We start from the raw sequence: 27,692 nt of genomic DNA, 5'->3' as shown, positions 1-27,692 counted from the left end.
TCGCAAAATATATAGAATATAAGAATAATACATTCAAAGAATTTACATTAAACATTAACAGTGGAAATAGTGCAGTAGTACAATCAGTTACCAGTAGTGTGCAGAGGAACATGGTAACATGAAGGTGCAAATGTGCCGGGATTTATGCTTTATGTTTAGCTTAAGGTGAGGTGTTATACAGTCTTATGGTTTGTGGCAGGAAAGATTTCCTGTAACGGTCCTTGTGACAGCGAAGCAGTCTACTGTCTGTCCAGTGTGTGGTGGCGAGGATGGTCAGGGTTATCCATGATGGATAACAGTTTGTTCATAGTCCTCCTCTCCACCACAGCGTCAAAGGTGTCCATCTTGTAGCCTATTATGGAGCCAGATTTCTTGATCAGTTTGTTCAGTCTGTTTGTGTTGCTGGCTCCGATGCTGCTCCACCAGCAGACCACAGTGAAGAACAGTACGTTGGCAACAACAGACTGATACAACATCTCCAACATCCTGCTGCACACATTGAAGGATCTAAGCATCCTCAGGAAGTAGAGTCTGCTCATCCCCTTCTTGTACACAGCCAGGCTGTTGGTTTTCCAGTTCAGTCTGTTGTCAATGATGACTCCCAGGTTCTGAAAAGAGGCTGCGAAGCTGTTCTCTTCCTCCTGAAGTGGATCACCATCTCTCTGGTCTTGTCCACATTCACCAACAGGTGATTTGTTCCCGCCCACTCCACAAACCTGTCCACCACAAACCTGTCCTATCCATCACTTATACACCCAACCACTGCAGAGTCATCAGAAAACTTCTGCAAGTTGCACAACTCAGAGTTGTACTGAAAGTCAGTGGTGTATACGGTGAACAGGAAAAGAGGCAGCACAGTCCCCTGTGGAGCTCCTGTACCACTCACCACCATGTCAGACAGAACATGATCCAGTCGTACAAACTGTGGCCTGCTTGTCAGGTAGTCAGTGATCCAGGAGACCGTGGAGACATCAACACCCATCAACCGCAGCTTGTCACCCAGTAGCAGTGGCTGGATGGTGTTGAAAGCACTGGAGAAATCAAAATAAGGGATTCTCACAGTGCCGCCAACATCATCCAGATGCGAATGGGCCCGCTGCAGCAGATAGATGATGGCGCCGTCCACAAGTCCCTGACGTTGTTCTGCTGGAGTTTGGCCTCCAGCTTCCTCCTGTAAGAGTCTTTACTCTCCCTCAGTTCGTGCTGCATCCCCCTCAGTTGGAGTCTGTCCCCTGACCTGAAGGCTTTATTCTTCTTGTTAAGAAGTCATTTCAGGTCGCTGGTGATCCAGGGCTTGTTGTTGGGGAAGCATCATACAGTACGATCTGCCATTGTGTTGTCTTCACAGAATTTGATGTATTCTGTGATGCAGTCTGTCATGTTGTTGATGTCCTCCCCATGCGGTTCACAGAGGACATCCCACTCCGTAAACTCAAAGCAGCCCTGCAGTGCCTCATTGGCCTCCTGAGTCCACTACTAGTGAACACAGGCTGCTGCTGGACAAGAGGGACATACTTTGGAGTCATCAGGACAAGAATGTCACATCTGCTCCCTTAGGATTCCATGGTCAAACTAGAGGACAGACTTGTGTGTATGTGCATGTGTGTCTCTGTGTGTGTGTGTGTGTGTGTGTGTGTGTGCGTGCTTGTGTGTATGTGTGAATACAGAATGCACTGGTGAATTACAAGTGCCAGTGATTCCACCAAGGATGTCAACCAGCACGCTTGTAACTTTCAGTCCTTTTAGATTATGAGGCATACATTTCCACAACAATGGTTTGGGTCCCTTCGTTGCTGTTGTATTTATTTTTTATTTAAAAACTCCAGCATAATCCACATTCAGTAATTTCCTAACATCAAAAGTAGCAAATATTAAACTGGATTTGTAAAAAGCATGTACAATATGCAGCTCAAAGCACAGGTAAGGACTGAAGATATTGTAATGATTATTACAGAATTATCAAACATTCCTTGTTGTATTTATGATCCCCAGAGCAAGAAATCATTGACATTTGGTATCATGGTTATACATTTTGTTTATTGCTCACGATGTGTACAATGTGGCTTTTATGGGCCACCAGCTGGTCTTAACGGGTTTTGTAATTTTGGTTCAAGACAATGGGTCTAATGCAGGGGTGACCAACCAGTTAGAGACTAAGAGCCAAATTGTTTACTGTGTTACTGCAAGGAGCCACATCATACACACGGGCACACATGAACATCCCGTCCTCTCTCTCTCTCTCACACACACACACACACAGACCTCTGCTCAGCATGATTTACTGTAAATGTCACACACCAACATGATAATGACAGAAATGGACTCCTACAGTACTAAGACCACAGGCCAGTCATTTTCAACAATGAACATTGTGTGCTGTCTCACACACACAAACTCTCAGTTCAACCAAGCCCACAAACAAAAATATAACAATTTACAATAGCGTTTTTCTCTTACTATGCATGTTGCTTAGTGGGACTTCTGGCATTCCTTGCCTTGAACAATCCTCTTAAAATCTGGCTTTTATTCCGTTGTTGCCACTCAAAGCAATTCTTTCACGTGTGTCAGTCAGAACAGATCGATGCTTTGATTTCACGAATTTCAGGGTAGAAAACACAGACTTGCAGACGTATGTTGACCCAAACATTGACAGTATCTTGAGCGCAGCCCGTTTGACATTGGGGTATTTTCCATTGGCACACTTTTCCAGAACTCAATGGTCCCTTCCCTTAAAGCAGGTTTCAGTTGGTCTTCCACACAAAGATCGATCATCTCCAACTCAGCCACAGCCTCATCTGTGACTAGCGGGGCTTTCAAACAATCCGTCTCCGCATTAAAAAGGGTCGATGAGGAACGTGATCTGTGGCCTTTTCAGTTGTAGATCACGGAACCGGGTCACAAAACTTTCGTGCAGGTTTTGAACCAGTGTTATCTGGCTGTTTGCTTATTCAGGGCGAACTACATTACGAACAGATGTAGGAGAAATTTAGGATTAGAATACGAATGTCCTTGCATGAGGCCCATTGACTTGATTGAAGTGTCTGTAAATCAATAATGATTGAACATATTTTAAATGCTTCACCTCACTATGGCTCTGCTACAGACTCTGCTGTCTCTGTCTTGCATGGTTTATTACAGAGCCCCCCTCATGACATACGTTGGAAAAATATTAATGCATGGCAATGAGTAAGTAATGCATGGGAACAAGATCATTAAGTCATGGCCACGCATTCAAACTCGTGGGAATGAGATAATTAAGTCGTGGCCGCACATTAATAATCTGGAACCAGATAATTATTCTCTTATGGAGAGACTGTTAATTTTTGCTTTAGCTGCTTTCAAACATGGACAAATGTGAATTAATTTAGTTAAACTCCGGCCCCTCGATAGCCTTATTATTGGCGTAACATTATACATCAGCATAATACCAGAAGTGTGTGGTACAATGATTATTGTAAGAAATACACCCGTTGGTCTTTTATCCTGCCCGTCGTCCGGACCGTAGTGGGGGAGCAGGGAGATAGTTTCTCCAGGGCCAAAGCTGTCTGCTCTGGGACCAACCCCTTATTTTTCCCAACAGACACATGGAGACTTCTGTGTAACCGAGGCGTTGCTGCATTTATTATTGAACACCAACTTTAAACTTTACTGCACATCTGCTACTACCATGCACCACTGACTTCTAGCTGCTCCGCTTTCTCCTCTCTCTCTGTCTCTCGTGTCATTCCCTCCCTTTCACACACGTAAATACTACGCACATACTCCATGCACTGCCCCATTCACAACAGGAGTTACTCCACTCATACACTGGCGTGTTCGAATCAGCGGAAAACAGCTTTTTAATATAGTTTGCAAGGAGACAGCTGCAGCCCTAGTTAAGTGCTTTATACTCTTGAATATAAAAGTTTAATTTAATTGATATTGTGTTTATTCCGAACACAAATTTGGAAAAAAAAACAAGGAATAAACAACAAAAGAAAATAATGAAACAAGTGGACAGATATAGAAAAGTAATATTCACAAACAATAAATGCACAAATCAAAAGAAACTGTCCAACACTTGCTTTACATGTTCGAAAAGGGGTCGGAAGAAGAACTTATTCAATCTCACCCCTTCTCCCCAAGTCATTCATCTATAATTAATAATTAACCAGCTTACTTATTGATTGAAATCTATACTTTAGTTAATAAAACGTTTATCTTTATCTCTTAATTCCTTACTAATTTAGTTATCCTTATCAAAATACACATTTCTTTCAATAAAAATAAATTCATTACCAATTTCACATATCTTAATAATATTGTCTTGTTATCTTATATTGTGTAATTATCATATACAAACATATACGTATAAACACATGTACAAATACAAACATATGAGCACATATATACACATATATCAACTCCCATATTCCCAAATCAAATACCTAAAAAATATACATCATTATTTACATATAAGAGAAAGATAGACAAAGAAATAATAAATATTAAGTAACCAAATGAACTAGAACTGCAAGCAGTGTATAACGGGGTCCAAGCTCTGGCGATAAATTTTTTAACAAAATTCCTTTGATAACTTTTGTCAGGGCCGTCTGAAGATACTTTATACATACTGTAGTTTCAGGCAGACCGGGCAAGAAACCTAGGAGGAGTTTTGCACATGTCGCGACTGTGCGAAAGAAATCCTTTGCGGAAATGGGCATGGCCTACGTAATGTGATTCAGCTTGATTCAAGGAACACGTGGATGTAAGTTTATTAAATGTGTAATGTGGCAGTCATAGTCCAAAATGCATCTACCTTGATTATAGCGCCATCTAGTGGTCCACATGTTTATTTTTCGGTATGTGGGGTTTATGGTGCATTGGTAATGGGCCCTGGACATTTGAAGTCGTTGAGTTAGTGTAAGAGGTGAATCCGAAAACAGAAATTTTGGGGTGCAATAGGCCACTCCCATTTTGACTAATCATTACACCATTGTAGGCGTGGCTTCAGGAGCGGCCCTAGATGGTACCCTACAAGTTTTGTAGAAATTGCATGAGCCGTTAATGAGATGAATATTTGTCATATTTGTAGCGCCCCCAAGAGGCCAATATTCTCAAAATGTGTTGGGGAACCTCAGAGTGTCCTGCCAAACAAGAATCTTACATTGATAGTATTTATTGTGGCCCAGATATGCTAACGGTGTTTTGGCAGCTAGCTAAACATATTTGTTTGCATGTAACTTCCGGAATTTTGGATGGAGGGAAATTCTTTCGATATTGTTTTGTCAGCTCCGTCTGGAGATGCTACGTGCCAAGTTTCGTGCAGATCGGATGCACGGCCTAGGAGGAGTTCGAAAAAGTAGGTTTTTCGATAAATCGTGATTTTGCGCTGGATAAAAGTCTAGGCGGAAATGGGCGTGGCAACTATAAAGATATTCAGCTCCATTCAGGGAAAGCGTGGATATAAGGTTTATAAATGTGCGATGTACGGTATGGGAGTTATAGGCCAAAATATTATTTTTGTTTAGCGCCCCCTATGGGCTGAAGTGTTAAAATCTTTGTGCCTGAGGTATGGTCAGGGTCCTGGAACAGTCCTACAAATGGCAACACTCCACCATGCATGGTTTAGGCTGTGGTGGGACGTTTATATCCGGAAAAATAAGAATAATCTTAGGGTTCTGAAAACCCTTGCCTTGCAAACGGGGTTCCCAGCCCCCTTGGGCTGGGGACCCCTAATAAATAAGTCATAACCCAGGTAAGCACCTGGTGTTTGTTAAACAACCCCTTCATCATTGTACCCCGTGAAAATCATTTATTTATATTTCATTTTAAACTGGTTCATGTTGGACTTTGCTTTATCTCCGCATTCAGACTGTTCCATAGTCTTATAACACAGATTGAATTATAAAAAGTTTTCTTGGTTGTACGGACACTGTGCACGTTGAAATTAAAATTTCCCCTTAAATTATAACCCCCCTCACAATTACTGAATAATTTTGGAATGTTTCTAGGTAATATGTTATTCTTAGCCTTAAACATAATATGTGTCCTTTTGAAATTTCACCAAGGTCTGTGAATTTCAATAATTTTGACTGTAGGAATATGAGTTAGTGCGATCTAGATATCTGACATTATGAATAGTGCGTATTGCTTTTTTTTTTTGGAGAATAGTTAGGGTTAGGTGTTGCCCCAGATTTCTGCACAGTAATTAAATATATTAAGACTAGTGAACAGTAGAGAATACGGAGTGATTTTTGTTCCAGAACTTGCTTTACTTTGTACAATACTGAAATACTACTGGACAGTTTAGACTGAACATGTTTAATGTGTTTTCCAGCTAATTCTATCATCTATTGTGACCCCAAGAAATTTGTTTTTGTGTACTCTTTCAATTTCTTGCCCATTTATCCTTATCTGTTTTTGTGTTTGTTCTATAGCTACCAAATAACAATAATTGTGTTTTGCTCAAGTTTAATGATAGTTTGTTTCTATCAAACCATGTTTTTATTTTGCCCATTTCTTTAGTTATGTCTTCCACTAGTTGTTTTAAATTCTCCCAAGAACAGAAAAATATTAGTATCATCAGCAAACAAAACTAGCCTCAAGGCATTGGAAACATTACAGATATCATTTATATACAAGATGAATAGTTTAGGACCCCTGGGGGATGCCTCAAGCAATGTCCAAACTTGATGAACAGTAATTTCCCACCATCACAAACTGTTGTCTCTTGCTTAAATAGCTTTTAACCCAATCCAATACTATCCATCTAATACCATACCTTTCTAATTTATAGAATAAAATGTCATGGTGGATTGTATCAAACCCTTTTTTGATATCAATAAATACCCCTGCTGCATTTTTTTTATGTTCAATAGATTTTGTAATGTCCTCAATTGATTCTATTATTGCCAGTGATGTTGATCGGTTTGATCTGAATCTGTATTGATTGTAAGTGATTCATTTGTGCTTTTCTAAGAACATGTCTAGTCTATTGTTAAAGATTTTTTTCTTTAACAAGAGACAGGTCTGTAGTTTGTGAAGTGATGCTTGTTCCCAGTTTTGTACAAAGGTATGATAGCTTACAAATGTGTGTTAATGGTTTCGAAATCCCAACACAATCCATCTTGACTAATGTCCTGTTGATGTCATTAAAATCTGTAGACTTTTTTATGGAGTTAGAATTGGTTTATTAATCTAGCGCACAAAAAAATGACTCACGAGCGATTTATGTGATTTCACACGCAGAGATATTAACCTTCGCGCGCAGATTTAAATCCCTTGAGGGTCAAGAGCCAGCGGGAGAGGCAGCTTCGCTGCTCGAGGAGTGCTTTCTACACTCTCGGGGAAACTTTTTGACGCTATGGGGGCGGATCCACTGGACTTTAATTGAAAGCTCATAGGGAGCCAGGAGTTGCCAGGAGTGCCATGTAGGAAGGATACTGATGGCAAGACGAGAGACAGTGGCCACATAGGCAGGACGAGAGTCATCAGGAAATGTTGTCTATACAAAATGCCAATTCTTTAAATCTATTGTAAAATTATAATGAAATAGGCCAATAATGGCATAGTTTATTTATTATCTTATTCATTCATTTATTGTCAGTGACTGCTTCTTCTTGAAGGGTTGGAGTAATCTCTTAGTTATTTTTTTTAAATTTTTGAATAAGATGTTAAAAGGCCTAGCCTATAGTAAAAGGCTGTATGGTTTTAATTTACTAGGATAGTAATCATTATAGCCCAGGATGTCCTGGGAAGATTGATAGGATTTACATGAAACGTAGCCATCAAGCAGTTTTTGACAGCTACAGCTGTATAAATAGCGAATATTAAAAATTTTCTATGGACAGCATTACCTTGTCCTGCCAACAGTATCCTACCTACGTGAAACTACACCTGGCAACTCCAGGCTCCCTAAGAGCTGTCAATCAGTCCAGTGGCTCCGCCCCCAAAGTGTCCAAAACTTTCCCCACGAGCATAGAAAGCACTCCACGGGTGAGTGGAAGAGATCCTCTGAGCCTCAAGGGATTTTAATCTATCCGAGGTGGTTAATATCTGCGCATGTGAAATCACATACATCGCTATTTTCATTTTTTGGTGTGATGGATTAATGAACTAATTCTAACACATACTTTTTGCTTTTATATTTTGAAACAATATCCAATATTTCTTCTCATCCACTATTTTGAGAAACATTGAGCAGGGATTTCTCTCTAATAAATTATCATAATTTTCTCCAGTTGTCCCTGGATCAGGAATTTTTTTTGCTAGGTCAGGTCCAACATTTACAAAGAACTGTTAGCTACGTCATCCATGTTATAATTTTCCTTACCTTTATCAATAAAATACTTAAGATACCTTGTTTTTTAAAGCTATTTCTTATAATATTGTTTAGTATATTCCATATTGCCTTTATTCTTCAGCATCACTCCAAAACAGACAATCATCCCAAGAATTAATCATCTCGTTCCCACGAATTAATTATTTTGTTCCCACAAATTATGAATGTGTCGCCATGACTTAATTATCTTGTTCACACGCATTACTAACGCTACACGCTAACTCGTAGCCACAAATTAATAACTCATGGCAACGCATTAATAACTCATGGCCACGCCTTATTCACGCGTGGCCACGCATTTATATTTTTCCCACGTATGTCACCAGGGGGGCTCGGTAGTGAACAGAGCAGAGCTGGTTGTGATCAGTCAAGCCTTCTCTAAAGATGGATGGATGATTCAAGTGACACGGTCTAAGTGCTTTCTGCACCACTGGGAGTTGATCTGACAGATATGCCATTTGTATGTGTGTGTGTGTGTGTGTGCCTCTTAAACAAGAACTGCCATGAGAAATTTAAGCGCGTTCAATATTTCTTTCATTTGACTTTTATTATTTACAGACACATGCATATTTCCTGACTGTGTGTGTGTGTGTGTGTGTGTGTGTGTGTTTACACAACGCGGAGCAGGCTTTGTGACGTGTGAGCGATTCTAAAGCAATACACGTTCTGTAAAAATCTGTGAATATTTCTTCAACGTCCTTTACCTGTCATTTCTGTGTGTACAGCGAAAAAAAATTCTGGTTTTCAACTCAGCCCTGTCTCTGTAAATCGTGAACAAAAAAATAGAGCGGACCACACCACACAACACTGGGAGTGCAGGTTGTAAACATCACTTGTCGACACCTTAAGGGACCTGTTGGCGGGTGGTGCTGCAACTTTGCGCTTTTGGCCTAGTGGTCAGTGCGTCGGTCTCCCATACATTTTAGTTTTTTTGTTTTTATTTTGCTTACTACTCCCGCATACTTTCAGCAACCATTCATATATCTGTTTCTCTGTTTATATCTGTATATATATATTTTTCAGGACAATTACAGTATACAAATGCAACCATATATATATATATATTTACTAAAAATGGAATTTCCTAAAGAAATTCCACTTTTTCTAAAAAAAATAAATAATTTGCCATTGAAATATTCTAGAAGAGTCTCTTGAGAAATTAAACTCATTCGACTTCTTCCACATACTGTCAGCTACAGACAACATTTAAACTTGGGGGGTCACAAGACTTTAAGATATTAAACTTCCATTTAGGTATGAGTTCTATGCTGTTTTTTGTATTTTTCATTAACATTAAGCTGTTTCTGCACACAAACACACACACACACACACACACCATTTCAAATAAAGTGCTTCACAAAATGGAGGACCTGAACATTTGGTCCTTTGTTCCAAAGACAAAGGAACAGACTGGACAACTGTGATGCCCAGAATGCTTCACTTATCACACCTTGGTGTGATCTCTCCTCCAAGCTCCAGCTGCCATTGGTCACTGTGTGCCCCAGACCCCAGGGGGTCATCAGGCCCATAAAACCCCAGCGCACCCATCTATTCACCTATTCCTGCCTCTAACTTCAAGGAGACAACACTCTCTTCTCCAACCTCTCAACGGAGAGCAAAGACCTCTCTTTTTCCTCTGCTCTTGGACCCTGACCTCCATGCAGGCCTGCAGAAGCAGACTGCTGCAACTTCCACAGGCAGCGACGCAAGAGCCTGCCAAAGGACCAACCAAGGCTGGAAAGTCTGGTTTTACATCAGTGGCAGACACAAAGTCTGGTCAAGTGATCAAGCTCAGGAACCACCAAGCAGAGTTAGTGTTGAGCATCTAACTCTTTGGAGGACACAAAGGGACACCAAAACTACACAGCACCACTGCTGCATTTTTCTGGACACACAAACAGCATCCCAAAAGGACTATTCGTCTTCTTTTCCATGGACTTAGTAATGTAACTTGGGCATACAGCATTGCATAACGCAACACGTTTAAGCATAGGAGTGTTTAACCTTAAAAGTGTACTGTATTGATTTGAGTCAATGTGTTCACTTAATGTTGTTGTTATATCTATCAATAGGTTATTTTGGTGTTAGGATCCTTTGACTAACCCTCTCTTAACCTGAAACTCTTTATCCTGCAACAAATTGCCTTATCAAAGAAGCACAGCATGTGTCCGAGCCGACACCTTTGATGCCGCCATTTTGTAGTTTCTTTGTTCACCGCCATCTTGTTTGTAGTACCCCTGTGTAGAGCAGTTTGTTTCTTCCGTTGAACAGAGCCTTAACCCAGGCTACCCTGAATTCATCAGCAAGTTGAATTTCAGTGAGTGTGGGAAAGAAATAGACTCACTACTGAACAAAAGGCGCGATACACAAAGTGTATCTAAAGGCCCATTTTTAAGATGTTTGTTTCTGATTTTTCACAGGCAAAACAACCTTGCTTTTCAGAGCAAATCAGCATTAGAAGTGGAGGTAGATTCCCTAAGAGCGCAAAATGCTAGTCTGCTCCACGAAGTTAAAGGAATAGTTAATAGGAAAGCCCTACACTACTTAGAAGACCTGCACTCAGCAGAGTTAGAACTCTGCTCACACAAGGAAGAATTATTTAGGCTTGGAGCAGAAGGTCCGCCCCCACGTCAGTCTCTTAGCCAATGTGATTCAGGTTACTCTGATTCACACTACTCACTTAAAGGGCCCATATTATGCCAAGCAAGACTCGCAACCGGCCAGCGTAGCTAGACTCGCGGCCGGCCGGGGTACCTCGCGGCTACCGGCCGGCCGCGAGCTACGCATGCCGGCCGGGATATCATTAACGTTCTATCGCCCAGCCCCTAGTGCTCTGTGTGTAATAATGGAGAACGTGTTCGCTGTGCCTCCCGGGTCTCTACGTCGTGTTTTTTGCCTTGTCGTGTGCGACTGTTGTCGTGGCAGCGCAACGCCGTAGTTGCGCAGCAGACCCGGGGAGGAGCGAGGCGGAGCTTTGCGGAACACGAAGGGAGGGGGGCGAGGAGTGAACAGGAAAGCGCTGGAATCGACCATAGTCTCACAGGGCTGTTTATACAGAAAGAGGAGGGTGCTGTGTGGCTTGATCCTTGTAATTTGTGTAAAAGGGGGCAATATGGGCACTTTAAGGAACAGTTAACACCCTCTTCCTATCTCTCTGATACAGACACTGAGGAGACATGTAGCTTATCTTCTAGAAGGTATTCTGCCCAGTGTTCTTTACAGCAAATGACACAACACCTTAACCCGTGCTCCTCTCTCCAAAGCAGGGACCAGCACATTTCAGGATAGTCCAGCCTCATCTGTGCATTTCCATGAGAGTATTGACAGCTGTTCCGCCCCTGCCTCTCAACCAATGAGAACAGCAGCGTGCGATGGACATGCTAAAGGTTATGCTAGCTTAGTCCGCCTTCATTACAATTGGCTTCACAGTTCCCCCGTCTTGAAGTGCTTGAGTCTTTAGCAAATGACATTGAACATTTTGAACCAGACATCTCTGATCAAAATATTGACAATTACTTTAGGGAACTAGAGAACACCCTAATTGATTAACCCAATGCAACCCAAAGGGAGAAAGTTAAACTTGTGTGGAAAACCAGCTCCAAAGCTGTTCACAAGTTCATACAGACTTTACCTCCCAGTGTCAGAAATGACTACATAGAGCTCCATCAAGCATTAATAGAAGAATTCTCTTCCACTGCTGATGAGATCGCAGCAATGGTTGCAGCCTCCCAAATTAAACATTTCCGTCTTGAGCATCCTAGAGATTACTACAAACGCTTGAGACGTGTATTTTCAGGGAAAGAATGCACCAGGCTTAGAAGAAAACCCCACCTTCAAGTCCTTATTCTTACAGAACCTGCACCCATGTATACACACTCACGTTGTACTCAGGACTCATCACTGTAAACCCTCCATGCATGAGTGAAGAAAGGTGACACAGATGGCTTGGGAAACCATTGTCATTTCCAAAGCGGAGGGGGGAACACCTGCACCGACCAGTTCTCACATCAAAGTGTCACATACACCTACTGCTTCAAAAGATCACCCTCACAGCAGAAAGGTGCTTGAGTTTGGCAGCAACAGCAGCAAATTCAACTATTTTAAATCTAATAGCCCTCTTATTACTCGAGGAAAGTTCAAACTTAATTATGACTTAGACATCACAGTCCTACTCTGCAAATTAGACTTTTACAATTATTGTTTTGTTTGTTTCTTTGTTTGGTGAGATCACAAGTACCATCACATTTCCCTATCTAACACAATCATAGGACATCACAGACACCTTAGGAAACTCAAAGCCATATCCTAGGTGCCACTCTCTCACCCTAAGAAATTAACATATCTAACATTCCTGTTCCTACTAACCTCATGACACAGGTTATGTTTTTGTACTATGCCCTTGTTATGATTGTGTTCTGTAACTTGTAAACTGTCTTTGCTTGGGCAAGATAGATAGGGTTGACAAATGCCCACGTTACGAACCAAATGAACTGACAAATGAACTCTGCCGACATTGGACTGTACATGCAGATGTGCGTTCTCAGCATCACACGTCAAATGCAATCCTGAGACCGAAGGAGGATTGTAGTGCTTCACAAAATGGAGGACCTGATCATTTGGTCCTTTGTTCCAAAGACAAAGGAACAGACTGGAAAACTCTGATGCCCAGAATGCTCCACTTATCACACCTTGGTTTGAACTCTCCTCCAAGCTCCAGCTGCCATTGTTCACTGTGTGCCCCAGACCTCAGGCCCATAAAAGCCCAGCGCACCCATCTTTTCATGCTCTTCCTGCGTCTAACTTCAAGGAGACAACACTCTTTTCTCCAACCTCTCAACGGAGAGCAAAGACCTCTCTTTCTCCTCTCGGAGAAACCACTGCTCTTGGACCCTGACCTCCATGCAGGCCTGCAGAAGCACACTGCTGCAACATCACAGGCAGCGACGAGAGAGCCTGCCAAAGGACCAACCAAGGCTGGAAAGTCTGGTTTTACATCAGTGGCAGACACAAAGTCTGGTCAACTGATCAAGCTCAGTAACCACCAAGCAGAGTTAGTGTTTAGCATCTAACTCTGTGGAGGACACAAAAAGGACACCAAAACCACACAGCACCACTGCTGCATCTTTCTGGACACACAAACAGCATCCCAAGGACTATTCGTCTTCTTTTCCATGGACTTAGTAATGTAATTTGGGCATACAGCATTGCATAACGCAACACGTTTAAGCATAGGAGTGTTTAACCTTAAAAGTGTACTGTATTGATTTGAGTCAATGTGTTCACTTAATGTTGTTGTTATATCTATCAATAGGTTATTTTGGTGTTAGGATCCTTTGACCTACCCTCTCTTAACTTGAAACTCTTTGTCCTGCAACAAATGGCCTTATCAAAGAAGCACAGCATGTGTCCGAGCCGACACCTTTGATGCCGCCATTTTGTAGTTTCTTTGTTCACCGCCATGTTGTTTGTAGTACTTCTTAGACCTTTGACCTTTACGGCCACCTAGTCTGTGTACTCACACACACAAACACACACACGCACACACAATCTCAGACTTATGTATATATTTCGTTTGTTCGATTAGATATTGTTGTTTCAACTTGTCTTTTAAATAAATGTTATTAAATATGCGGTCTGCACTATTTAATTTTGCATAAGTGTGAGTATTGCCAACCTCTGACCGGTAGAACTCCAAATCCTTCAACCTCTGCTAACTACCAAGGTGGTGATCTGGTGGTAATTATTAATTTATTTATCAATCAGAATTCCAAATTGATAGTTAGCATATTGTAAATGAGACTGAATCAAATGATTGGCTATCATTTCCCTTCCTTTGAAGGGTGGTGCCCCAAGGAACTTTGATATTAATTAAAGTTATTATTTAATATTAACATTTTTAATATTAATATTTTATTATTTTGATAGCCATAACTGATCAATTATATTGCTTAGACAAATGGTACTTTCACCAATGTCCAGGCACAACACAAAGCAATACAATAAAACAAGTTATCTAACCTTAACAACAAGAAAACTGTTCACTGTTGAAAAATGAATAACTTACTGGTTAATGATGTGTTCAGGCATAAAAACAACATGGTTAGTGTAAAGGGACATTCATGGTCTAGTTAAAATATATAGTTTGTTAGAGTTAGAGTTATGACCTTTTTCATCATGGTTACAACATTAGCGTGTGTTTAAGGTTAAAGAACCTCATGGAAGTGGTTAAGAGAAACAACCCGGACTAAAAGCAGTCTTCTTTGAAAAAGTCCAATGTTTTGTCAACTAATTCATCAACCCAGACCTCCGTCCTTCACAGACTTTATCACTCTTGTCATAATTGCTTTGGCCACAAGAGGGCTTTGTCACTCGAATGTAAGCATTTTGTTTTGGGCCATTTGCTGAAAATACACTGATACTGATACTTTCTCACACAACAGCTCGAGGGCACTTAATAATAAAACATAATTGATAATAAGAAAATGCTTGCATGAATTAGGTTTGATAATAATTAAAAGGGGGGCTGCACGGTGGTGTAGTGGCTAGCACCTTCGCCTCACAGCAAGAAGGTTCTGGGTTCGAATCCCGGTTCAAACCAACCAGGGCCTTTCTGTGTGGAGTTTGCATGTTCTCCCTGTGTATGCATGGGTTCTCTCCGGGTTCTCCGGCTTCCTCCCACAGTCCAAAGACATGCAGAATGGGGTTAGGTTCATTGGAGACTCTAAATTGACCATAGGTGTGAATTTGAGAGTGAATGGTTGTCCGTCTCTGTATGTGGCCCTGCGATAGGCTGGCGACCTGTCCAGGGTGAACCCCGCCTCTCGCCCAAAGTTAGCTGGGATTGGCTCCAGCGACCCCCCGCGACCCTTAAATGGATAAAGCGGTAGACGATGAATGAATGAATGAATAATTAAAAGTCAGATTCATTCTCACACAACAGCTCGAGGGCACTTAATAATAAAACATAATTGATAATAAGAAAATGCTTGCATGAATTAGGTTTGATAACAATTAAAAGTCAGATTCATGGTCTTTTACGTGCTAGTCGGAAAATCATATCATTATTATTATTAATATTGTCAATTCATTCCATCAAAATCATTACATCTTTAAGTGTCAATATTATTGTTGACACACGAAACATAGCTATTAGCACAGTAAAAACTTACTGAAGCACCTGGTGCAGCATGAGATAAATTTAAAAGCAAAGCGTTGTATGGGGTTTATTTAGCAACAAAGTTTGTGCATGAAAAAAATGGCATTACATCTATAAGTGTCAGTATCATTATCGTCATTATGAGAATCATACTAACGGTGCATAAAACAACGGTTACACAACTGTTCCTGGTCTCTCGCTCTCTCTCTTCTCTCCTCCTCTCTCTTCTCCCCCCATCTGTCTGCCCACCTTTCCTCTCCCCTTTTTTTCTCCTCTCACCCCAACTGGTCGCAGCAGATGTTCTGCCCACAACTGAGTCCGGTTCTGCTAGAAACTTAAAAGGGTTTTTTTTCTCTCCACAGTCGCCAAGTGCTGCTCATTGTGAGAACTATTGAGTTTATTTGTAAAATTGTGAGTTCTCGACCTCACTATGTAAAGTGCCTTGAAATAATGTATGTTGTGATATGGCGCTGTTCAAATAAATGCAATTGAATTGAATTGAAAACAGTTAAAGGAATAGTGTTGGAGGAAGGGAAGGATCATTCTGTACAAGCCTGTCAGACATGTTAAAAATCCTAATTCTTTTGACAGATTTACATCTAAAAGTCAGGTGACTAATGTAAGTACAATAAAAAAGGCACAATCATCTTCATATACCTGAATCCTGACATATACACAGTTAACAGGACTTTTTACAGCCAAAACCAACATTAGCTAGCACTGTCTAATTACCTCACAAACAGTGAGTATGAAGATGAGAGAGGAGCAGAGTGAGGGTCAGTGCAATGTAGAGGTTGTGATGCACAGTTTATGCTGAGAGCTTTAGTGATTCTGAAAACACAGAAGGATGTCTACACAGGGGCCATATGTCACATTAGGATTAAAACCTTTCTCTTCTCACCATCTGTCTTTTCATCTACCCACTCCTCTTTTCCTCTGACAAACAAGAGAGATCAGTGACATAACCTCAAAACATAAACAACGCATTCAGATATAACTCACTGTCATGACAGGAAGTATAAATTGTCTCTGGATGTAATGTAAGCTGACAGACACTTTGTTGAAATTGTTGGAATAATTTCTAAAGATTTGGCATCATTGTCATTTCAACTTCCAATTCATAATATTCTGCAAAAACTGGCCATTATTTAACCCTATAACTCAGCAGAAGGGAAGATTGTGACCATACCGCACATTTCCGTGAATATGATCACTGTGGTGATTGTGTAGATCCTCTGAGCTACCATGTTGAGGACATGCGTGAAACCTCCACATTTTTTGAATTTGTACTTTCTTTGCAGCAGCTTCCATGTTAGAGATATCTTCTACTGTCACAGCTTTACTGTCCAAATGTGTGAGCACACACCAAGTACATTTCCTTTGTGTTTTTGTTTCTTTCAATAAAAACGAGACATTAAAGTAGACAGCAGAACAAGAACATTGAGGCTCAAGCAAGATACCTCAAATCAATTTTCTACATATCTCTCTATTACAAATCAATTACATATATTAAATGAGTCTGGACAGACATGGATGTATACTGCAACTTAATTGGTTGCTGGATGCGCATGGCTGCGACCATCCATACATTATCTTTGGGTTGTTTCATGAAGCATGTATTGTTGTGGTCCTTTTTTTCAAAGATTGTAAAGCTAATATAAGCATTTATAATTCTTATTGTTTTGTCAAACAGTGTTTCCTGCTGTTTTACCATTACATCACCAAAAGAGAAAAACAAAGAGGAGGAGGTATTCAGACTTAAATTTGAATGCCTAGTACACAAACACACACGCGCACACACACACACACACACACACACACACACACACACACACACACACACACAGAGGGCTTAGAGACAGGTTTTTTTCCTCTGGTCTGTACACGCTATCTATGTTAAACTGATTTACTATTGTAAGACTCTTTTTCCATTTGTTCACTCAGTCTCTCCATCCCTCTTAATCCATCCTCTATCTGTGTGAGAGCAATGTTCATTCGTAGCAGGGCAGAGTAGTTTATCTGACTGCAGAGGGAGGCATGACAATGAAACAGGTTTATCCTCACAAAGCATTTCAAGTTAAAAACCATTGACTGAACAATTGAGATGTTTTGTTCTCAGCAGTGCACCTGTATCTTTCACACTCAAACCGGTGCTTTAAAGCTGCATTAATAATAATTAATTAATTAACTTATTATTGTGAGGCACTCAGAGGCAGCAGACGAGATGCACTGCAATGACAGCAAGAAGATAGAGCAACATGAGCTTTCATATGGTCTTTTTGTCCATCTTATAAATGTAAACCCAATATTTACACTGTTTTATCTCCGCTTTGGCCTCCATCTGAGAATAACTAGAATGTACGGCCCTCTACCTGCCAACAGAGATCACATCTGTAGGTATGGAAATGCAGAATAACCCCGGGCAGGCAGTGAATCACTTGTACAGTGAATCTGTATTTCCGACTCTGAACACTAAGATTAATCTGCAACATGATTCCAGCAATGACAATGTAATGACAAGACTTGGCCAAAATGTGATTAAAAATAAAAATCATATAAATTCAGTTTTTTACACTGCTTTTTGGGGGAGGCTCTTGTCACATTTGTGAAGGGAAGACACAAAAGGGCATGTTTGACTCATAAAGGCCAAAAGCATCGGTAACAGTAAGTATTACTGCCACACCTAAATCAAATGTACACTTGTTTAAGTTCATTAGCTGCATCGGTGTTCACTGTGTGATAACTCTGGCTCTGCAGTGCAGTGAAGTGGAAGAACATTGATGTCGCTTCCAGTCAGTGAGCATAGTGAGCAGAGATGCTCACTGCCTTTTACAGTGCATTCTGTCGAATTGAATTGAATTTGCAGTGCAGTGGAGTGATACTGGAATCGGGAACCTCTGTTCACTATCTAGGGACCAGTTTTGAGATGCCCTACAGTATGGTCCTGTGCTGTTTTTATTCTCACAGACCATTAAAATCACTCAAAAAAATAAAGATTAAACTTAATGATCGGAATATTCATTCAAGTGTATACTGCTCCACAAAAAGGAACATTGGACCATGCATGAAACATTCCTGAATAATGTAAAGCTGCCCCCCTCTCTGCCAGCCTTTCTGATTTGTACTTCCATATAGATGACCTTTATTCAACAGGTTAAAGCAGCTGGTAAGACATTTAGATCGCAATCAGACAGCACTGTGGGGAAGTAATGTAATGTTTCAATTGGGTTGAACAAGGGATCAGTGATTTTTGTGGTTTTGAAGAAGTAGCATTTTGGCCATTACTGACATTAATTTCAAAAGACGAGTTTGCTTATAAATTTACTGAAAATATCATCATTTATTACAGTTACTGTTATGGTTATTCTCAGTGCCTGTGCATGCAGAAATTTGTGTTCATGTGCGCTATGGTTCCACCTCCGCTGACATAATCACACACCAACATTATCATATTCACCAAAGAGTTCATGCACAGGGCTCAAAATGATTTACACACCTCTTCGGCACACACTTCACAATCAGGATAAAGATATGGTATGTTTCCCTGAGCAGCTTGGATAATGAGTACTGTTTAGACCAACATGAACATGTATCCAGTAAAGCTAAATCTCTCTATTTCACTATCAAATGGAATGTAGTTTATTTTTCAGTACAATTGTAGAAGTGTACTGTACATTCAGAATTATGCAGTTTTATTAACACATAATTCTGTGTCCTCATGTATTGAACAGCACAAAGCAATGTTCTTATCTACATACAGAAAGTCAATAATTTACTTAGACTGAGTCAAATTTGGTTCACCATAAACATTTTACATGAAGAATCAACCAATTTCTTTCAGCTTTTATAAATCTGTTTCTATAAATGCGCCTGTGTTTGACTTACTCTTGTTGTTCTCTGTGTCAATAGGACTACCGTGTGAATATCTTCCTTCGTCAGCAGTGGAACGATCCCAGGCTTGCCTATGCTGAATACCCAGATGACTCACTGGACTTAGACCCCTCCATGTTAGACTCCATATGGAAACCAGATCTGTTCTTTGCCAATGAGAAGGGAGCCCACTTCCATGAAGTCACCACAGACAACAAACTGCTCAGGATATTTAAGAATGGAAATGTTTTGTACTCTATTAGGTAAGAAAATATCCTTTCTAACACAAAGTTGTCATAAGTGACTGGCTACAAGTCCAGAGGAGGGACAGTTATAGTTATAGGTTGTCTTGACTTTTACCAAACTGAAATCATAGAGAAGCTGTATGTGATTTTTTTTCATCGTCTTTTCATGGCCAGAGGCACACATAAACCAAGGTCATGTAAACAGGATGGGATGTGAGGAATCCATCTCATGAGGTGTGAATACATCATCTCAATCATATGGATTTGTTTTTTTCTGGAGAACATCACTGCAAAACTAAGAATGCATTTGTATTTATTTTGATTTTACAATACCTGGTTATATCATTCTTTTTTATTTAAGGAGCATGCACAAACGGCATGCTTACCCCCATCAAAATACACACCAATACAACAGTTAAACCCAAAATAATGTGCAGCTAAAAAAGACTTGTTACTATATCAGAGAATATATATATTGTATCTCTCTATACTGTATATAGACTATTGAAGAACTGACCTTTAAAATTGATTCTCATTTTTGTGCGTCCAAAATACAAAAATTAAAGCCAGAGACCTGACAATTTTTTTGTATATCTTTCTGTGTTGACTTATATTTATATATTTCCTAGTCATATTGTAAAGATGAAATGCTTATTGTAGTTCTCTGTTGAAAAGGGAATGTTTTTGAGATTGTCAAATGCCTGACCGTCTCAATGATGTGCAGCAAGAGTAAAAATGGAAGCTGTCACATCTTAGATGTCGCAGAGCTTCAAAGATATCCGCCTTGGTGTAGGCGGATGTGTATGACATTGATTGATTACTTTAAACCCTATCACTCACTCTTCTCTCCCCTCTCTTCACTTTCAGACTAACATTAACTCTGTCATGTCCCATGGATCTTAAAAACTTCCCAATGGATGTTCAGACCTGTATCATGCAGCTAGAAAGCTGTAAGTACAAACACACACACACACACACACACACACACACACACACATACACAGTACACTCACACACACAGTGTACACACACACAAACACACACACAAACACACACACACACACACAGAAAGATACTGTAACTTTATCCTTTTACTAAACCTAACCTTAAAAAATCTATATGGGGGGACTTGCTTTTTAACCACTAACCTTAACCCCCCTAACCCTTACCCTAACCCTAACCCTTGGTGGACCCTAACCCATAAGGAAAACAAATCACTATGACAGAAGATTTTGGTCCCCCAAAATGAGTAGAATCTGGACCATACATGTACTTCTGTACTTATAAGGATCCTCATTGAGATAATGTATTATTACATACAGCTTACTCTAACCTTAACCCTAAAAACTAAATGTGAAACCTTTACACTAAACTGAACTAAATCTAATTATCAACTCCCAAAACTCAAATTTGTTCTCACAAAGATCCACGGTCGCCAAGTACTGCTCATTGTGGGAACAGTTGGTTTTTCTGTAATATTGTGAGGTCTCGACCTTACTATGTAAAGTGCCTTGACAAGACGGTCTGTTGAACCGTGGAATCAGACTCAACGACATGCTTCTGTGATTTTTGCTGATTTATTGCCTCCTCCTCTTCTGGTTTAGGATTCTTTATATTTTTTGATCAAACCTGTTAACGTACTGGACCTTTCATCACTCAGCAAGGCAGCCTGTCAGGGTTTCGTGACTTTAGGCTTTGACATGTGAGCAGACTTGAATGAGCAGATCAGTGTCCTGCAATTCAAAAATGTAAATTTAAAAAAACATAGATTAATAACTTAACATTGCTAAGCCCATGCTGCACCACTGCTCTCTCTTCCTGCTTCACTTTATCATTCATCCTAATTGCATTTGCTTCTCCTGCTCGTGCTGTACGTTTATGCCATACCTCAGTGATGTGTCTGCGAGGCTTCAGCTTTTTACCAACAGGGACTTAAACTGTGCACGCCACGACTTGTAGCACCCTGATACTGTAAAGAGTATCATGAATTAAGATATTTGGATGCTGTATACACAAACAACTACATATGTATATATATATATATATATATATATATATATATATATATATATATATATATATATATAGTTTTTTTGTGTGTGTCATGTATTGTATATTTTGAGGTGGATCTCTATTTTTTTTTATTCATGCATTATATATTTAGTATCCATTGACATTATTTCCCCTTGAGGAAAACGGTATTTAAACAGATAATTTTAAGCACATATATATTAATGTTGATAGGATGATAATGACTAATTCATCCTTTGTTCAATCAGGAGCTCGGCCTGGCCCCAGGTCACAAAGAGCACTATACATAGAATATATATATATATATATATATATATATATACATTTGGGATTGTTTTTATAGCTGTGTTGATGCTCGTCATGTCATGCAGCAGACAGCACAGGAAAAACAAAGACATGCAGATAGAGAGAGGATGAGAAGAAAATGATTTCAAGGAATGACATGATTCGTGTTTGACATTTGAATAAAAAACAGCCTTGAAAAACTTCACCTCCAATCAATTTAATAATACACATTTCATAAAGATGCACTACATCACTCAATTGAATCTAACGGCGTTGTGATATGCAGATCCCTGTTTAGCTCTCATTTGATCTTGGTCTTAGTTGTTAGACAAAAATGCTTATTAGTTTTTGTCACATTTTAATCATGTTTATCATTCATAGGTTTAGTCTAGTTTTAAGTCGACAACAATCAATCAGTCAAAAATGTTTTCTTTCTTTAAAATAAATTAAATTAGGCTAATACAAGTATTGGAAATTGAAATCAGGGAAATTCATGAAATAACATTTCACTCTGAACACTTTTACTTGTAATATCTGAATTCATTCCCCTGAAGTCTTCCTCTTCTTCAAAGAAATTAAGCACATTTGCTGACATATTTTATATATAAGATCAGCAGAGGCTGCTCCCCCCTGCTGGAGACATCTTCTTACTAGTCCTGTCAATTTGTCAAGAAATATGTCTGACTGTGTGTGTGTGTGGTTAATGTGGTTGGTGTGTGTGTGTGTGTGTGTGTGTGTGTGAGTCATATATTGATTGTCTATCAGTTGTCATGTGTGTTGTCATGTGTGTTGTTAAGGGACCAAGAAATCGCAGTGCAGGACACGCTTTACATTCAGTGTTTATGGCAAGCCATAAACAGCTGATCAGCGCTGTGGAGCAGCAGCAGTAAAGACGTTGTCAACCGTGACAACGGTGTGTTTCTAACAACAGCAACAACAGTTGAGTCTCAGGTTCAGGGTTCTGTGCACTGAGTCCAGATTTACTGAAACAGTTTGTTATCCGCACGTGAACGTAGAACATTAGCGGAGCGGAGCGAGGAATGCCGTCTGAGAGTTGCTCAGCTAACGAGGCTAAACACACAGGAGCAGCCAAAGACTAGTCCACAACTGGAAAAATAAAATTTTATCTTCACACACTAAACATTTTGATCCCGTCTCATCAACGAAAAAAAACCATATGTTTCGTCATTATTTTTATCATTGAATATCTATTTTTAGCCCGTCTTAGTCATGGAAAAAAGGTCGTTGATGAACATTTTTCGTCATAGTTTTTGTTTACCAATTAACACTGGATCCATTTAACTTATGAATAATGATCGAGATTTTTTTCTTCTTTTTTCTTCTTTTTGACGGTGAGAGACATTGTTACAACCAGGGGCGACTGTAAGACTTAAAAACTTTCAGAGCCAAGCACAGACTTCTCTCTCTCTCTCTTTCTTTGTTCAAACATGCACACACATTTCACACACTTTTAGCTGAACCTTAAAGGAAGGGTAGGCGATTTTCGAAAATTGCCCGCAGTCCCACTCGCTTCCTTCAGACCTCTGTCCAAAGCCCCTCCCCCCACAACACATGAACGCGCACTGCTGCCTGAGTCTGACTGCATCGGAGGAGGAAGACACGAGCGGAGCATAACATGCTAACTGACTGCTCGTGGCTCATTCACAAGTAAGAACACACCGGACATTATCATAATATAAACGTAAACAATGAACATGGCTATTGTTGGTGGGCACATTTGTCAAGCTAACATGTTAGTGTTGGGAAATATCATTTAAAATAGAGTTCTGATGCAGTAACTTGTTGCTGGCTAGTTAGCAACAGGCTGCTGCAGGCTAAGCTAAAACATGAACACGGTTAGCAGTTCTACACAGACAACGTTTGTTTTGAGTTTATATTTTAACCTTCAGCGCATTTCAGCCATATTGTGACGATGAAACAGCTGCAGCACCTTTGTAGCTTTCTGCCGTTTTTTCTGTTACTATCTGTGACACAATGAAGGTGAATGTTGTACAGGACTCATAACATGTTGTTTAGCATGTCAGAGCTTCCACGATGAGTGTTGTTAGCTCAGACTGAGTTAACTCAAGACTCTGTTCAATGTATCTAATCATACATATAATTCTTTATCATGTTTCTAATCTAATCATGTGTTACTGTACAGGTCAGAACTCGAGGACTGAGCTTCACGTACGACACCTCACATCAGCAGATGCTCCTCCACCGGGCCGTCCCGTTGCAGGTCAACCTACTTGTGTCTGCTAGAACTGCCCACAGACGTGGAAAGAAAGTGCTGTGGGCAACTTCATGACTCCCGTGTCCAGGCTGCCACATATGGAGGTTTACATTTTGCACATACAGTTTTTTGTGCAATACCAATGCTTATTTATGTTCTGCATAACCTGCTCTATTTAGTTGGAATAAAAATCTTTTAAATGTTCAAGGCCTTTTCCTAATACTCACAGCATAAACAATCCAACCATTACCTCTTTCCACCTGCACAATTAATGTGTCATGACACCTGTTTATTTTTTTGGAACATCATACAATATACTAAATATATATTATAATATTAGCATAAAAAAACATTTGTACAAAAATGAAGAAACTGTCTGCACAGGGTTTCCTAGCTCTTTAGTGTCAAAGTTGATGGCTGACAGGTCAGGCTGTGCTGTCGTCGACTCTTTAGGAAGTGGTCCTGTAGAAAGAATATCACAAGAATAAATCAACATTACTGCCAAAGACTGACAGCACCACAGCAACATTATCTGCAGTGACAAACACAGTTTTCTGTGTCACCTTTTGTGGGAGCCAAGTATATTTGATTTAGTGATTTGTTGGTGGACCAGCCACTCTTTAATATGGATGTGTTATGACTTTGTTAAGATAAATATTGAAGATCATAACAAGTAGTTCTGAGGTTCAGAATCTGTAAAAAGGAAAATTAAAACAACCAACCTAAATGTTTACACTTTGGAATTTTAAATTGCCATATGGATTTTAAAGTAGCTTTTGTACACACGTATGTTACCACTTCATGCTCAACCTACAGTATCATTAGTCGACTCACCTGGTCCTCTGCTGCCCTGCTTCTCTAGCTGTTGATGAGGATAATCTGGTCTCAGTGCACTGGTCCGTGGCAGACAACCTCCAGATCCTGGATTTCTTCATGTACAACTTGCTGTACCTGGTATAAGAGAAAGGTCAACTCAGTGAAATGTTCATATTACCTTACATTGAACAGTACTTTTCATTTCATTTCCTGCCTGTCTGGCTCGCTCCGGGACCTCCCCTTATGCCCGACAGTGTTATGAAAACCCACAGAGACTTCTTGATGGAACTTGAGGCCTTGTGGCATTTATTATTGCACACAGACTGCAACATGCACATCAACTACTACTACAAGCCTCTAGCCATGCACACCGGCATTCTCACTGGTCATCATGGTTGGCGGATGGAACTCAACCATTTAACTGGGGTTAAGGGTGTTTGTGTGTGTGTGTGTGTGTTAGCTTTGTCACCATACCAAAATTCTAGATTCCGATACAATACTTATTCAATCAGGAGAGATAAGTGAATGAAAAAATTATATTTATTGCAGGTTTTACAGGATGATATGTGATGATAAAATATTGATAGAGTCTTTGGTGCTTAGACTCCATGGGGAGATATGTGGCAGAGGGCATTGGTGGACTGTGGACTCAAGGGTAAATCCCCCATGGAGTCCAGACACTGGTGGTGATGGTGGTTGATGACTTGCTGGGTTGATGGATTGAAGAATCCCCTGAGTCTGCACAGACTAGGCAGTGATGGGGAGGTGGAAGGGTATGCAGAAAAGCAGCATGAGAGGACTTAGGCAAGGAGAGAAAACATTTTTAAACAGACAGCAACAAGATGATAGGCTAACAAGGCAGGTGTGTTGCAATGCTATTGGATAGATAAGACCAGCTGATTAACAGCTGATCACAGCAATGACAAAACTGAGATCAGCTGATTAACAGCTGATCACAGCAATGACAAAACTGATGCGCATCTGTGAGTGTATGACAGCCAGGATGAATGAGAATTAAATTACAACACAAAACACACAGTATCTTTCACAGACCTGAACCATATAGCCTTCTCACGTAAAATTGGTCCACATAAAGCACTAAATATGTCAACAAAAATTACTAATAATACTAATACTATGACACATGATGCATTTGTGCTTTCCCCCTGTTCCACTTCTTCAGGATGGAATTCTTTAGCAGCAGGGTTTAGATTTGACCATTCCAGACTCTTATCCAGTTCTGAGATAGGTTTGTTCTTAGCCCTGGGAACTTCATGCACAACAGTGAATGTTGGGTAAGTAGCTTCATCTTCAGCTATTGGCACATAGTGGAATTCCTTATCTTCATCACTATCATGCAGAGGTTCTGCCTCTTCAACTTCAGGTGCTGGAGTTCTCTGGAGGGTTTTGGTAGTAGTTTCCTCCAGGTCATCTGGATTGACTTCATTGACCTCAACTAACAGACGGTGCAAGGAACCCACAAGCAGGAGCAAATCACTTTGTAATATCCTCTGCGGGCCTTCAGTGGAGTCACTACATAAAGTGAAGAATCACCAATGTGTCTCACTACCTTGTAGATCATTTGGCTCCAATTGTCAGCAATCTTGTGTTTGCCCCTTATCCCCACATTCTTCACAAGCACACGGTATCCTACTTACATAGTGGATTCTCTGACCTTCAAGTCATATCTTTGCTTGTTACGCATAGCCGTCTGTCATTATGTTCCACAGCCAGTTTGTAGCTCTCTTGTAGAGTTTCTCTGAGTTTCTTCACATACTCACTGTGGGTGTCTCTTTTCTGTCCTTCGGGTTGTAGTCCAAATGCCACATTAATAGGGAGATTTGGCTGTCTCCCGTACATTAACTGGTATGGGGAAAATCCAGTTGTGTAATTTTTCGTGCAGTTATAAGCGTGGCATAAGGTTGCACGTAGTCACGCCACTTCACTTTATCTTCTTCTTGAAGAGTTCCAAGCATCCCCAGCAGTGACCGATTGAAATGTACTACTGGGTTACCACGCGGGTGGTAAGGGGTTGTCCTTGATTTCTTTATGCCTAAGAGCTCACAGAGATGTTTGATGACGGCTGATTCAAAGTTGCGACTCTGGTCACTATGCAAGCGTTCAGGTATGCCATAGTGTACAAAGAAATTGTTCCACAGTGCTTTGGCTACAGTGTTTTCCTTCTAAAAGGATGGCGGCGTGTGGATGCAGCGGCCCCTCTCGGTCCCAATAGTGCGGTGTTTTCTTTTATTTCTAATTCTCTATTTCTAACTCTTCTTCTGACTTTTCTTCGTGTTTTTCTTCGGCTGAACACAAGTACAGCCATCGGTTTATGCTGGACATTGGCAGAAAGGTTAACCGCAACTTTTCTGAGGAAACATTACCCGACAGCCTGAGACACGAGCTCCAGGAACTCAGATTACTTTGCCGCGCGGCTTACCCCTGGAGAGGAGACGCCAAAAGAGGTGCGAGAGAAAGCAGAAGAGAGGCACGCGCGCAGGCGTTCGAGCAAGGCTGGCAAAGAGACCATACCGGCCAGCTATTCCAACTATCCTCTTGGTGAACCTAAGGTCTCTGCACAATAAAATGGACCATATAAAACTGCTGAGGTCTGCGCAGCGTGAAGTGAGGGAGAGTTGTGTTTATGTGTTTACGGAGACATGGCTGACCGCATCCCAGACTCCACCGTTCGGCCTCAGCGGCTAACATACCACTCGGACAGAGTCCTTG

General features: G+C 40.4%; 1 protein-coding gene across 2 annotated transcripts in view; it reads left to right on the top strand.

Moving 5' to 3' along the window:
* The window catches only part of glra3 (glycine receptor, alpha 3), a 103,946-nt gene that overhangs the window by 47,327 nt on the left and 28,927 nt on the right, over positions 1–27,692 (top strand). For both annotated transcript variants that reach the window (XM_035637910.2, XM_035637908.2), the window contains exons 4-5: positions 19,389–19,612; positions 20,462–20,544. In XM_035637910.2, coding sequence (XP_035493803.1) covers positions 19,389–19,612; positions 20,462–20,544 — 307 coding nt within the window. The remainder of the gene's footprint in view (positions 1–19,388; positions 19,613–20,461; positions 20,545–27,692) is intronic.

Source organism: Scophthalmus maximus, chromosome 8, assembly GCF_022379125.1.
Source record: "Scophthalmus maximus strain ysfricsl-2021 chromosome 8, ASM2237912v1, whole genome shotgun sequence".
NCBI classification, from domain to species: domain Eukaryota; kingdom Metazoa; phylum Chordata; class Actinopteri; order Pleuronectiformes; family Scophthalmidae; genus Scophthalmus; species Scophthalmus maximus.
The sequence above is the reverse complement of the archived record's forward strand: the minus strand, read 5'-3'. Positions and strand labels throughout refer to the sequence as shown.